Genomic DNA, 15,307 nt, shown 5'->3' with positions numbered 1-15,307 from the left:
AGGTTTCTTCTTGGTGAAATCTTTTCTATTACTTATACATAAATAACTACATAATATACAAGTATAACACAATATGTAGTGGTGACACAAGTATACTTTCATTTGTAAATCCTTTATAAGGATATAATTGTAAAATTTAAGAAGGATAATTATTATGAAGACAAGTTGTTGTTAAAAGAATTACAAAGAAAATTTTTAACTCTTATTTTTGATTATTTTTTTTAGTTATTTTTCTTGTTCCTGTCTCTATTTCTTTTCTATTTATTTTGATTTTTTTCTTTTTTTTTTACCGTAATATCACATTTCTTATTTTGGTTTTATTACTGTTGACTGCTTTATATTTTGTATGCCGTTAAAATTGTTTATATGAACTATAATATACACATATGATTATATTGGTATAAAGATGTTGGTATACGATATGCCTACACAATACATGAGAATTTCTTATTGTATAATGCTACTATAAAACATGAACATGAGGCTGTGGAAAAGTATATATAATTCTAGGTATTTTTTTTTATTTCTTTATTCACCCTCAAAAGGTGACAATTACATACATTCCTTGATTTCAACTTAAAGTATTTTTTTTTTGTTGAAATTAAGGTGAATATAAAATGGTATTTGCGTTAACGGGTTGATTTTCTTTATTTTTATTTTATTTTTGATTAAAATTAAGAAATTAAGACCAGTGATTTTCTTATACCTTCTTTAAAAAAAAACAAGAAATTTCGTTTTCACTTGCTTTCTTTATACGAAATAATGTTAACATAAAGAGCCTGTAATGCGTATAATTGAAATTGAAGAGCTGTACGATATAGAGAAAGCGAAGGGGTTAAAAGAACGAGAGCAAGAGAAAATGGATTTTTTTTTTCAAAGGTATATAAATTTTTTAAGGATATCATGAAATGATTTTTATGAGATTTTATAAAATTCTTATATATGTACAGATTGTACATGTAAAAGAATGGATGAAGAAGTAATAAAGTAAGAAAAAATTTCATAGTGGTTATCGTATAATACTAGCAAAAGTATATGATGGAATTTAATTAAAGTGAACATTAAAAAGTGTTTTTGTGTGACTATAAAAATAAGGGTAACATTGTTTTGTTTTTGTTATTTGAAAAATTAAGAGAGCTGCTTTAGGTTTACTATTACAGTTTATTTAAGTTATTAACTTTTAGTGATATAAAAAGCTTATTTACATGCTTATAAAATTGAAGCTAAAGAAAAATTCTTTTAAATAATAAACTGTGGTTTTTATTTTTCTGCCTTTAATGTATTATTATATTGTGTGTGTATGTATGTGGGTGTGTAGTGTTTAAACTACTTGTTGCATAATATATGCAATTTTAAAACTCAAATTGTTCTCCAAAAAAGAATTTTGCATTATAAAAGTCTTCTTTTTCGGTAATTCATTATACTTTTATACTTTTTGTTTTTCATGAATCTTTTAAATAATTGGAAAATTATAGCGGTTGACTAAATTTTAATTCGTAAAAAAAATTAATATGATTTGAATTCATAGATTATTTTTGTAAAAAATTTGAAGAGCAACTGGAGTAAATTTTGAAAATTTCGGATTAAGAGGTTTTATCTCAATATTTTTGTTAACAGTTAGACTTTTCCTTTTAACAGTTTCTAATCGAAGAAAAGTAAAAAGTTATTAATTAATTTAATTGAAATTATCTGCATAATAAGTCGTGCATACGGTCATTTTAGAATTATAGCGTAAGAGTGATAAAAAGATGAAATTTTTTGTATACATAGATTTTAACTAGAAACTTTTTTCTGTAAAAAAATCCCCACACAAGACCTTAAAATGACATTTCTTGACTATTAATTGTAACTAAACCGGAAATATTTTTAAGATTTTGCAATTGAGGAAGAGAAATGGCAGATATCTTCCATAGTGACGAAGCATAAGTGATTTCTAAAAATACAAAATGGCCGTTAAAATTAACAGTTATCTAAAATCCGTTTCTTTAAAATTTTTTATATTGTTTTCCTCCTGCCCAATAAACTGTAGGAGCTTGGAGTTTCAACAACTTTTAGATATTCATCCCGAAATTTTTTAAATAATTGAATTTTCTGAACCTTATATTTCCGAAAAAGATTTCTGAAACTGATAAATATCATGAAACATAATTATTTTTCTTAACCCTTAAATTCGAGCATTGTGTTAACGTTCCTTTAATTTTTTTTTGTACAATGTAGATTTACTGTAAAAGAAAAAGACTTGTTGAAGAAAAAAGTGCTACTTTAAAAATCGCTGATTAGATTTTATTGCAAATCTTTGATATTAGATTAACTTGAACAAAAAATATGAAAAAAATTTACCCCATGATTGTGTCTTTGTATTCTACTATTCTGTTTTAATCATCATTAAAAATATTTTGTTTGAGTTGATAATTTCATGAAGTATAAAGGACATTTATAGCATAAAAATTGTAAATGTATTGAGTGTCTAAGTTATTATCTAAATTAATGAACAAAGTTTAATCAACTAATAACAACATATTTTGATTCCATGTTTACGTTTGAATTGAAACAAAATGAATGAAGAATTTTTAAATCATTGTTCTATAGCCTGTAGATTAAAATTTAAATCAATGTAATAAAGATAATTGGAATTGCTTGACCATAAAATATTTTTTATTGCTATTTTTGTCATTTTCATTAAAAATTCTATTTTCTGAAAATATCATTTTTTAATTGTAATAATTTTGATTTTGTATTCAAATTATTATTGAAGTTTCAAGCAAATTTTTTGTTTTTAATTTTTGATTTTTGTTAAACTCAAATATTTTACATAATATTGTAATTATGTATATAACCCGATATGTAGCATGCAGGGTATAAATGTACATCAGCTTACTGTCACATATAATTTTAGTGAGTATAAATAAAATTTAAAAAATTCGTGAATATTTTATCCTGCTTTCTTTGATAATAATGTGATTTATGAATACGGGATCTTCCAACAAAACGAATAAAAAAAGTTCGAGTTTGAAACTCTCTCGAGTTTGAAACTCTCTCGAGTTTGAAACTCTTTTTTTCAACCAATTCTTTTTAAATTAAAATTAAATTATTAGTAATAACTTTAAGGCAATAAATTAGGCAACAAAAATTTAATAAAATTTATAATAATTGCTAATTATTGTGGTGTATTGACCAAATTTCTCCCAATATATTTTCCCACTAAACAGAACTACAGAGTTAACTTAATCTTAACACTTAAACATGTACGTATGTATGTTAAATTAAAATAATAGAAAAAAAATTGATTAATACATCAAAAACTGATATAAAATATTGTTTAGTGAACTATAATTTTGTCATAAAATCTTACACAAGTTAAACTTATTTATGAATAATTTCACATGATGTTTCAATTTTTAATGTTAATCCTTGACATCATTACTCTTAATAGAATCATACACCATTTGGGATATATACAAAATCCTTTATATTTATTTATATAAATTTTTTTTTGTTTTATTTTTAAAAATTATGAAAATAAATTTACACCTGAATTCATGAATAAAATAGAAAAACATAAATATGATTATTCACATGTGCACCTGTGTGTGTGTGTGTGTATATAGTTATTAAATTTAATTTTTAAACAAATTATCTTGATTTCTTCATTCAAGGGATATAAACATATAGAAACTCCCCGAAATATCGTAATATAATAGAAACAAAGAAATAAAAGAAAAATTGAAAAAAAAAACAAATTTTTGGAATTCAATGATAGTATAAACGTTAGAAGTGACACTAAAGAATTTCAGGTAAAAATAACAAAAAATAACCGAAAAAGACAAAAAAATGAAAAAAAAAAAAAAACCCAAAAAGGATAAAATTCATTTGAATTCAGATCTGTTTCTTTCTTTTTTCCCAATCGGGATCATATATGTGTACCCAAAAAAATTTCATCACGTACTAAAGAATTTTCACTTTTCCGAATAATACATGACTACTATACGAGTAGTATGAACATTTTTAATATTTATCATTCTAGGAGTAGAGTATAAATATGTTGGTATAATCCCTCACCTTATGTACACTCACATAGATTCACATACATATGTACACATAAAGATTCCATTATTTCTGTACATCATTTGCAACTTTTTTATGGTAATTTTTAAAATGAAAATTACTTAACTTTGTTTACATTTCTATGATATGTGTTTTAGCTTTCATAAAAATAAAACAAAAAAATTCAAAATAAATAATATCAAAAAAAATTTTGTAAAAATTTTAGTTCTTCATCCATAATGTAAGAGAAAGACTGATCTTTTAATTTTTCATAAATTCCTTTGAAAGCCTAAGTAGGTATGAATAATATCGATTGTTGTAATAGTGGTAGATTTGGTCGTGGAATTATATAACCATCTGGATGTGTTTTTGTGGTATAAATTTTGCCTTGTTCTATGATGCCCAATTAGTACAACGTGCCCTTAATTATTGTGAGGAATTGGTCAGGGTCGATAATTGGAACAATTGCCCGGACCCTATCTCACTCCAAAAAACTTATATCTTTTGGTTATCGCTTGGCTGTCTAGAATTGAGGTTATTGGTGGGTGTATTCGTTGAATATTGCCTCTCCATGGTCAATTTAAAAAAGATGTGCAAGACGGAGGATGTGGCCTAATGTCTCTGTCTGGGGGAGTATGAAACGGTGGAGTATTTATTTTAAGAATATGAGGCTGTGGTTCGTCTAGGACTGAGATACTCCTTGAGAAGAAGAGGCTTTGTGACCCCGATGGAAGTCTCGCGACTTGAGGTGGCTGCTTTGTTGCAATTTATTAGGGGCCTAGTCGTAGCGCTAATGTAGGTGGGGATGAGAGTTACAAAACACCCTGTGGGTCGGCCTGAAAAGGCACTAGGAGCCCCAACATGAAAAAGCGAAAAAAAAAACTTAGAGTTGACACTAACAACTAAAACTTGGAATTTATACTCGTGTTGTGCATAATGTATTTAATTTATATTTTGTCACTATTGTATAGTTTTATGTACCTATAGGTATTTGCAACTTTAACTCTTAATAAAATATTAAGACATTTTATTGAATCTCTAAAAACCAAAAAAACAAAAATTGTTATACATACATATGTTATATGTAAGTACTCGTATAGAAGCAAAAATAACATAATGTTCTTGAAGAATAAAATAAAAATATCGCGTGAATTTATTTTGCAAGATAAAAATCCCTTGACTAACATAAAGTACAATAATTTGTCAACAATATAACAAACAAATTTTTGGAAAATAAACAGAAACAACGCAAAAAAAGTAACATGAGAAATGAGACCAGCCTGACACAAAGGATTCAGCTAACATTTATAATATTTTTTCTTTTTATATTTTCATAATATTTGTGCGTAGTTATATTTTATGTATACTCTTATATACATAAAATTAAATAATCAGTGTATATGTAGTGTCTTAAAGGTATACTAGATTTAAGATTTAGAAATATAATACCTAAAAGTATGCAAAATTATTTGTTCTTGGTTTTTATATCGGTAGTAAAGTATTTCTCTTTCTGGAGAGTTTTTATTTAAATTTTGCGTTCAAATGTTTTCTCGCTAATTGGTTTAAATGTCCTTACTGAAAATACTGCTATTTCATTTACCAATTAAATACATTTTAGATATATGATAGAATTGGAAATATATTATAGTTTAAAACAATAATTTATAAGTAGAAGAAATTAGTTTGCAAAAAAAATGTTTGCTGTAGCTCTTTTTCTGCGGCCTGATTCATTTATGATGCTCTGCCATGGTAATTCCCAAATAGGGTGAAGTGTGATTCATAACTCACCTGGAATTTGCAAATTTTTAGGAGTTGGGAAACTCTCGAATATTTAAAACGCAATTAAAAATCTATAAAGTTTATGAGGGGACGATATTAAAATCAAACGATTAAAGTTGCACGTACGCTTCCAGTCGGTGCGATCAATTTTTTTTTGGTTTGTGAATCAAATTGTTTTTTAATACCTATAAGTGTCAAGTAGATTTTAATAATAAAAATTACTATAATTTGTTTATATTTTATGTGAATTTTTATTGTTGTTTTGTTGATAAAAATATGCTTTGTTTTGCGGTCCAGATGATTTTGGCGGTTTTAAGTTACCTGGGCTTATTTTAGAAATAAAAGGCAAATGTGTACCGAGTACGTGTATATACGTTTTATATGAAAAACATAAAATTTCTATTGACTTTTGTTTTATTTATTTTTGTGTTTCTTTTTATTATAATTTTTTTTTTGATGATATCTAAATCTCTTGCCGCCTTAGAGGGTTAGCACATTATATATAAAATATTACATTTTAGTACTTTTTGAAATGTTTCAACTATAATTCTATTGTAGAATAATAATAAAATTATTTGTAGAAATGTTGAATAAAATATTACCGAAAATTTACAAAAAAAAATTTTTTTTTTTCATCGGAATTTTTTTTTTTTATTTAGATTTAGCTTCTTACTTAATAGTTATGTAAATTGTACTGTACCTAAAAGAATCATGTATTTCACCTTTTGTGTTGCATCAAAAAACGTGCAGAGTTATTCGAATTAAGCCGCATACCTTTTTTTTATTGTTTCTTACTTCTGCATAAAGTTTTTAATTTTATTTATTAAAAGATTTTTCGGATTTATTTTTGAAAAATAAAATATTTCGTTCTTGTGGATAATTTTTAAATGTATTTTACTGTGGATAATTGAAAAATAATGTAATTTTATTCTATTAATATAGTCCAAAGAATTTATATAAAATAAACATGAGATACCTTATCTTTAGAGTTTTATGTTCAATCAAATATGTATGTAGGTAAATAGTGTTATTTAAATTATTAAAATAAGGATTCTTTGTTATTATTTAAAAATTTAGAGCCCGCTTTAAAGTACTCAGTAAAAAATAATTAAATCATCACCCCTATTGCGCCGATTTAATATTTTGAATTTATAAAAAATTTGTGCCTATTGAGGTCAGTTTTTATTTAATAATTAATTTTATTATTAATTTTTATTCTCTATTAGTAATTACTTAGAGTCCAGCTGATGGCAAAGTGCGGTTTATTCAATTTAAAAATTGGGCCTATCATTCGGCTTACAAGAAAAAAAATTGTATTCAATGGCGACCATTAAAATTTTTCGAAAAAAATTGGAGAGCTCCATGATAGATAATACTCGTAGATATAAATACATAAAATTTCATACAAATTTTTCGTTTGTCAAAACAAAACAATCAATAAAGTGAACTGAAAATGTCATTTCTTCTTGTAAGTAAGTAATGTAAGAACCTCGAGTGGCCCATACTTATACTCACAATGTACACATTTACTCATAACCCACAAAAATTTGCAGGCGGTTAGTTTAGATTAAAATATTGAGTACTACAATGGCGTAAAGTATTGAAGCCAAGAATAACAGAATTACTGTACGATCCCCCATGGAAGTCATTTTAATATTGAAAATAGAGCTTACTATATTTAATTCAGAACAAGATTTCTTTAAAATTTTTTTTGCGGTATCGTAAGCAGAGATTTTACAAAAAGAAAATTAACCATTAAAGTTTTTCATATCATTTTCATATCATGGAAAACTTAATGAGTGGAAAATTAGTTGAAGTTTCCTATTTTCTTTATGTTTGCTAGTATTTTATGATTTTTGATAAAAAAAATTAAAATATGGGTTTTAGGTATAATTAAATTTTTTCTATACTGAAAACAAACTAGTCATAGAGAAAAAAAGTAAAAAAAAAAAATTATGAAAATTTTTTCTTTTTACATAAGACTGAGTTTTATTCATTGTGTGTATTTTTTCCGTTTTGAAAAATCTATTTTACTTTTTCTTATTCTGTTGTTTTCTTTTCTTAACTGAGATATCAAACTTATCTTTGATGTCACATAATAACCAGTAAAATCTGATAAACATAATGTATATACATATAGTTTAGGTTAAAACCTTTCATTTTATCCATGACTGAATAGATTACCCAAAATTTATTTTGAAATCGAAGGATATTGAGGAAAAGGATGAACAAAAAACAACTTAAATGCTTAAAAATAAAGCTTTAATGGTATAGAAGACTAGAAAGAAAATCAAAAAAGACTAAAAATTATTAAAAGAGAAAACTGATCAATGATTTTTGAAGGATAAGGATTTAGAAAAAAAATCTATAGGAATAGATTCAAAAAATCTGAGCATAACAAATTTTATAGGTGATTTTTATTTAATGAAAGCATTTTATTTTTACATTTTCTCGGGATATCAGGTCTTTTCAAGAAACACTAAGGAATACTCGAAATTATAAATTTATTAGCAACTAAAGATACAAATAGACGCTTTTAAAAAAATTATTAATAGTGAATAAAATCTTTCCTTTTGTCCTTTAATTAGAAATTACAAAAAAATTTAAGATAATCTTAAAATTTTAAATATTTTTAAATTCGATTTCTAGAGTGATTTGTAGGAAGTATATTAATTTTTTATATTTTTTGTTCCTAAAATTAAAACTAGATAATCGTAATGTGTTGAAGCTATTGTAAGTGAAGCATTTTTTTTTAAATTGCTTGCGTTTGCGTTCTTTTTACATGTATATAGAATTTAGTATATAGAATTTAGAATTACAAAAGTCAGTGTAATTAATTTTATTCCAATGTGATTTTTGTATAATTCTTTACTGTTCATACTACTTCATACTAATATTTATAACAATCAAATTAAGCACATTTTATAAGTGTAAGTGTATAGCTAAAGAGGTGTTACACTTTATAAGTGTAACACTCCTTTAGCTATAACAGTGATGACTTAATTGTTTTGTATATAAGCAATTAACGCAAAATCTCTAATATTTATATTTATATACTCTCTCGTCAGAATAAACACGGCGGCGGCTGCGGAATATTTGTAAACAAAAAATATGGCTGTCATCCAACATTTTCTTTCAGTGACAATAATGACAGTTTCTTGAGTGACAATATTGTAAAAAATAATAGTTTGTTCAATGTTATAAACATTTATAGATCACCAACGTCCAATCTTGATCAGTTTTTGATCACATTAGAAAAATGTATTATAAATACCAATTGTAAAATATCAACGTATATTTTTGGCGACTTAAACATTAATTTATTAATTAATGACAACAGAACGGAACGATATGTTAATTTTATGGCTATGAATTATTTTTATTGTTGTAATGCCCGTATTGTTACTAGAAATATTAGTCAAACTTGTATTGACCATATATTTACAAATAACTTAACTGATAAAATTGAGATCTCACATGCTGAAATTGATTTATTGGATCATAATGTTATGCTGGTAGAAATATTTGAACATAAAATTCATACAAGTTTAGTGAGCCCTATAAATAACGAAAATAAAATTACGATAATCAATAATAAAGCTGTATATAATTCACTACTAAGAAATCCTATTATTATTGATAATGTTAAAAGTTGTGACGTTGTATTAACTGATTTTGTTCATGAGATCCAATGTAGAGTTGTAAAAGCATCAAGCCTCAAGTCGATGAAATCAAAAAATGAAAAGCTTTGGCTTGACAGCGAATTAATTATAGCATTGGAAACTAAGCAGTTTTGGTACTCTAAATGGATTAAAGATAAAACGAACACTAACCTTGAAAGGCAGTATAAATATTTCAGAAACAGATTTACAAGCTTAAAAAGAAACAAAAGATATAATTTTTATATATACAAGTTTACATTAAATCAGGAGTCCTTGTCAAAGACATACGGCTGTATTAATGAAATTCTTTATGGTAATAACAGGCAAAAGAATAATGTTGATTTATTAAAAGGCTTAACTGATTCACAGGCTGTTAAAAAAATCAACGAGCTCAACAGACACTTCGCCAATATGTGCAAAATATTAGCAAAAAAATACTGTGACAAACTATATACACCGTCAAAAACAAGAAGCACATATGAATTTCAACTAATTACAGAAAGTCAAGTATTCAACACTATTAAATCACTCAACAACTCAAATTCAGTCGATTCTTTAAATATGTCCACAAATATGTTGAAAGCATGTAATGAAGCAATGTAACCCAATTTGTAATATTATTAATAAATCTTTTGTTGAGGGTGTTTTTCCAGATTTGCTAAAAATTTCCAGAGTGGTCCCCATTTTTAAGTCGGGCAATAAGGATGATCTAAACAACTATAGACCAATTTGTATTGCGACGGTACTGTCCAAAGTTATGGAGAAAATAGTCAACGGACAGTTGTCATCTTTTCTTGAAAGGCTTGGTTTGTTGTCAAAGAGGCAACATGGCTTTAAAAAAAAGTCCAGTACCGAATCTGCTTTAGTCGACATGTTATCTTATGTTCAAAAATTTAAAGATAATAAAAGAATGGTGGCTATTGTATTCCTGGATCTGACGAAAGCATTTGACACTGTTGACTATGACATATTGCTGAAAAAATTACATAGCTTTGGAATTCGCGGAGCAAGTCATAAGTGGTTTCATTCTTATCTAAATAGTCGCATCCAATTTTGTCAAATAGGGACTACAAAAAGCCAGAATGAGTCAATTTCTTATGTAGTACTGCAGGGTAGTGTTCTAGCGCCTTTATTGTTTTCAATTTATATGGAGGGAATAGATCAAGTTGGCATAAATGCAGAAATATTCCTTTTCGCTGATGACTTATGTTTAGTGTTTAATGATATCAATTATTACAGCTTAGAAAAGAAAATCAACGAAAACCTAGCAAAGTTAGTAGTTTGGATACAAAATCATAAATTGACACTCAATATAAAGAAAACGAAATATGTGATTATCAGTCCCACTGCCCCACCATTAAAAATCGTTATTTCTGATGAAATTTTAGAACAAGTGGAAAACTTTAAATATCTTGGTCTATGGATTGATTCGGCACTCAACTGGAAAACACATACAACATTTTTATTTAAAAAACTGTCGTCCGTTGCTGGTGTCTTCAAAAGAATTGCATACTTTTTGCCAAACAACGTGAAGACGTCCGTCTTTTATTCACTTTTCCACAGTCACGTGAGCTATGCTATAATACTATGGGGTGTTTTCTCCAAAGAAAACAGCGACAAGCTTCAAGTCATTCAAAACAAAGCGTTAAAGAACTTGTTTTTCTATAATAGGCTTGAGCATACCGAATTTATTCATAGCCAAAATAGGATATTATTGGTACAAGATTTTATTAAATACAAACTGACCTTGTATATTCACGATATCTCTAATGGAGAATTACATTCTACCACTCAACTTACGACAAGAAGTGATCATCATGAAATCAATACAAGAAGCAAACAACAGATTCATCTCGCCAAAAAGAACACAACAAAATTTGGAACATCAACATCAATCTATAAGGCAATCAAATTATATAATGAAATTCCTGAAAATATGAAGACACTCGATAATTATAAACTAAAAAAGAATCTTCGAGAAACATATATTAATAATTATAGTAGAGTATCTATTAACTAATTTCTATTAAAACTAATAAATGAATTTAAGATTAGCTTTTTTTTGCAAAAAAATTTTATAACTAAATTAACTTGAACAAGGTCTATAATTTTTTTTTTCTCTCTTTTATTTGCACTTTTGTTTGATACTTAAAAGTAAATGAAGGTTTTGTATACTTTATATTGTTTTTATAAAGCCTTTTTATGAGACTTGTCTGTTTAGGCATTTTTGTAGTTGAATTTCCTTGCGGAACAATATTGCATTTTTAAATAAGTTCAAATTAATTAGCAGTTTTATAATTTCATTAAACATTATGAACGCAAACAATATTGTCAAAGCTTTTGAATGCAGAATATCTGCAACATTCGGTCATGTTTATATAAAATATTACGAAAGGAAGCCTAATTCTCATATTAAAATGTTGACAAATAACTTTAACTGCTTCATTATAGAGAACGTTCTATTATCGAATTGAACAAAATATTTAATTTCGAAAATTAGTCTAGACTGCTTTTAATTTATTATAGTAAGCATTATTTTTTTATTTTTAATTTATTATAGTAAGCAGAATTTTTTCTGTAATTTATAAACAAGGCTACATATACAATAAACATAATAAGCAATTATATTTTTCTTCATGTTAACAAAAATTAAAAATAAATATTTTTTAATAAAAAAAACTTTTTATAAATTTTAAATGCCCTGCAAAGAAAATCTTTCAATTTAAATAAAAAGCATTCTATATGAAGTATGTATGTGTATATATAAAATGCTTGTAGCTGGTTGTGCAAGAAGAAAGGTGTGCTTATATCAATAACAACTCAACAATATCGTTGAAAAAGTAAAAAATTGCTTTTCAATAATTTTCTTATCGCTATTTTTTTTTTCTTCTTATTTATTTTCTTTTTAAGTTTGCGAATTTTTCAAAAAAAAATAATAATAACAAATAAACAATGAAAACAACGAGCAAATGTTGTTTTTGTTTTATGTTTTTATCGTATTTTTTTCTTTTTTGTTTACGAAGGATGTTTGGAAAATCGTTTGAGTTTTCCTTAAGGGTAAAAATTTTTCAATTTTATGTCATGTGAATTTAAGTATGTATTTCATTAATAATTTTAGGAATACAATTGGAAATAAAAAAATTGGAAAAAAATTGCGAAAAATTGAAATTTCTGTTTATGAAAATAAAATATTAAATTTTTGATTGTGTTTAATTTTAATTTTATACCTACATTTTTATTTTTATAAATACAGAACAAATTTTAAGAAAATGCACAGTGAAATTTTTATATCTCCATATATATTGATACCGATATACAGCAATCCAATTAGTCAATAATTGAAATATGAGAAAAATTTGTGGTCTATTAGTAAAGCTTTCTATATTATACAGATTTTATTTATTCAGTTCAATTTTCTGAGTTTTATATTATGTTATTATCTACATATTTCAAATTGTATGTTCAGGGCTGTATTAGTGCTGTATATTTAGTGCATTATATAACAATTTTACGTACATTATTATAAAATGATGCACCGTGTACGTGATCAAAGAAATTTTACGATTTAATTTTTAACAATACTATCAGCTTTTTGAAATAAAAATATTTTTCTTAAAAATTTTTTCAAAGTGAATACATGAATTGATTCGCATACACATCAAAAAATTAATAGTGAATTTTAGGAAAAAGAAAGAAGAGAAAATTTTAAAGCTTTTAGAAAGGATTGGTTTTAGAAAATATACGAAATATATTCATTTCGTTTTGAAATTTTGATATTTTTCGAAAATTTCTTAATTCTGTCCCGAATTTCATGGAAATTTATCGAGATTATGAAATAGTATTTGTTTCTCTTGTTTAAAATTTACTTTACATTATGATGATAATTTCAAAATACTCGAATATACAACTACTATTAAATGTGCAGGAAGTGACGGTGTTATATAAAGCTTTACTTGCTTCACATGTAAATTTACGGTATAAATAAGAAAAATGTTTGTGTTATAAATAATCTAATATGGATAAACTATGAAACATGGTAGTATTACACGCTTTATGATTATTTTGAAAAAATATTTGCGTAAGATAAAAACGTTTGATATTCCAGTTTTAAAAATAAAGATAGATTTTCAATTCATTTACTATTTTTACAATTTTGGATTACCGGAGAGTAAGAATCTGCAATTTCCTACATGATGCTCTAAAATGTTTAATTTATGTCAATATTTTCTTTTTTATTTTTTTTTTTAAATTTTTTTTATTTCGCAAAATTTAGTTCAAATTTATTAGTGAAATAATATTAATCATAGCCTAAATGTAAGCTATGAACTATATATTCAATTTGTAATCAATTCCAAATTTAAGCTTTTTATATGCTTGGAATGCCATCCAGCATGATTGTATTTTTTGTTTTTTTAAGTGTTTTAAATTTAAAATAATATTTGGCATAAAAAAGACTATTGAAGTTAAAGTTGAGAAAAATTGCATATTTTTAGGGGACCATTAAATTATTTTTTGCAAAAAACACGCTAAGCTAACTCTTGTGTTAGCAGAATAAAATGTAAATCTAAAATTTAAAAGTTTTGCTATTCGTTTATATGTGACAATTGTTTTAAGGAGCAAATCGTTTAGTGCAAGAAGCATAACACAATATTTTCTAAATTTTTTCGTAACTTTCATTAGCGACCAACCAAAATAAATCTGCTGTTAACGTTTGGTTCTCGAGTCAACCAATTATATTTCTCTTTTTAAACAACCACATAATAATTTTATTTAAATTTTCGTCTTTAAATGTATGCAAAAATTTTAAATTTATTTCAAAATATTAGACACCAATAATTTTCTTTCTTATTTCTTTTCAAATAAAAAATATTTTATTTATTTATTTATTTCTTTTTTAATAGAAATTAGATCACGCGTCTAATGTGGCACATTAAAGAATATTTAATTTATAATCAATTCGCTTGAGAAAGTCAAAAGATTTCAATTACAAAATATTTTATTGTAATATTGTTGTTTAACAGAAAAAAAAGAAAGGAATTTTAATTAAAATTTTGTTTTCCCTTTTTGTTTTGTTGAATCTAAAATAAAGCAAATTTTTTTTGGTATATGGAGACCTATTTTACTAAAACATGTAGGCAATAAGGTAACGGATATAAAAAATTTTTATTACATACAATATTATAATGTTACAAATACAATTTATAACTGCTAGAATTTCCACAAAAACAATGTCCTTGCGTATATATGACGAAGGCGTATATTTCATGGATTATTTAACATTTTTTTGTAGATTTGTAAGGGAACCGAGTAGAGCAGGAGTATCTTCCGGACCACCGTGACTTATTTAAACCTCGTGACTTATTTTAACCTCCCCACGGCCCCACCTACAATATACCGGTTCCAAGTGTGAAACTGAAGGCATCCCGAAGGGAGTTGAACAGCAGTTCCCGAACGCTTAGGAAAACCTGTCAAAAACAATTGTGCCGCCGGACAGGCAGTTTATATTATTTTACACTTACTGTTTGATTGATTTAAATACTGCTATCTCCATAATTTGTAATTAGAATTTCATATGAGCCCATTTTTGAAGTAAAAGCTAAGATTTTAGGTTTTTATTTGAAACTAAATCTGGCTTTAAATACGAAATATAAAATTTTAAAATATTTGATTTTATTTTCTGTTTCTAGAGACTTATATAAAAACTATAAAAGACTTGTGTATAAAAATAAAATACTAAATGTAGTTGTGGGTGTATACAAGTGATCCCCAGACCTATTACACCAATTAATTTGTACTATTTTTTTACTATTTTTTAATAAATT

The 15,307-nt window shown here is 25.7% G+C and overlaps 1 protein-coding gene across 1 annotated transcript; it reads left to right on the top strand.

Moving 5' to 3' along the window:
• Positions 1-967: 967 nt before the first annotated feature.
• LOC129608816 (uncharacterized) lies at positions 968-11,505 on the top strand. The gene is made up of 4 exons (XM_055520552.1): positions 968-987; positions 9,038-10,071; positions 10,139-10,757; positions 11,157-11,505. Exons 1-4 carry the CDS (start codon positions 968-970, stop codon positions 11,503-11,505), a joined length of 2,022 nt encoding a protein of 673 aa, XP_055376527.1.
• Positions 11,506-15,307: the final 3,802 nt, after the last annotated feature.

Source organism: Condylostylus longicornis, unplaced genomic scaffold (genome assembly GCF_029603195.1).
Source record: "Condylostylus longicornis isolate FDR11 unplaced genomic scaffold, ASM2960319v2 ptg000036l, whole genome shotgun sequence".
Classification (NCBI taxonomy): Eukaryota; Metazoa; Arthropoda; class Insecta; order Diptera; family Dolichopodidae; genus Condylostylus; species Condylostylus longicornis.
Note: the sequence above shows the minus strand (reverse complement) of the source record. Positions and strands in the feature narration are given on the sequence as shown.

What these genes read in the sequence shown, in the direction of transcription:
- LOC129608816 (XM_055520552.1), top strand. Translation starts at nt 968, where the DNA reads ATGGATGAAGAAGTAATAAA. An exon ending in CACAAATATGTTGAAAGCAT is followed by an intron (nt 10,072 to 10,138) that starts GTAATGAAGCAA and finishes GTGTTTTTCCAG; the next exon opens with ATTTGCTAAAAATTTCCAGA. An exon ending in ATCAACGAAAACCTAGCAAA is followed by an intron (nt 10,758 to 11,156) that starts GTTAGTAGTTTG and finishes TTTCTATAATAG; the next exon opens with GCTTGAGCATACCGAATTTA.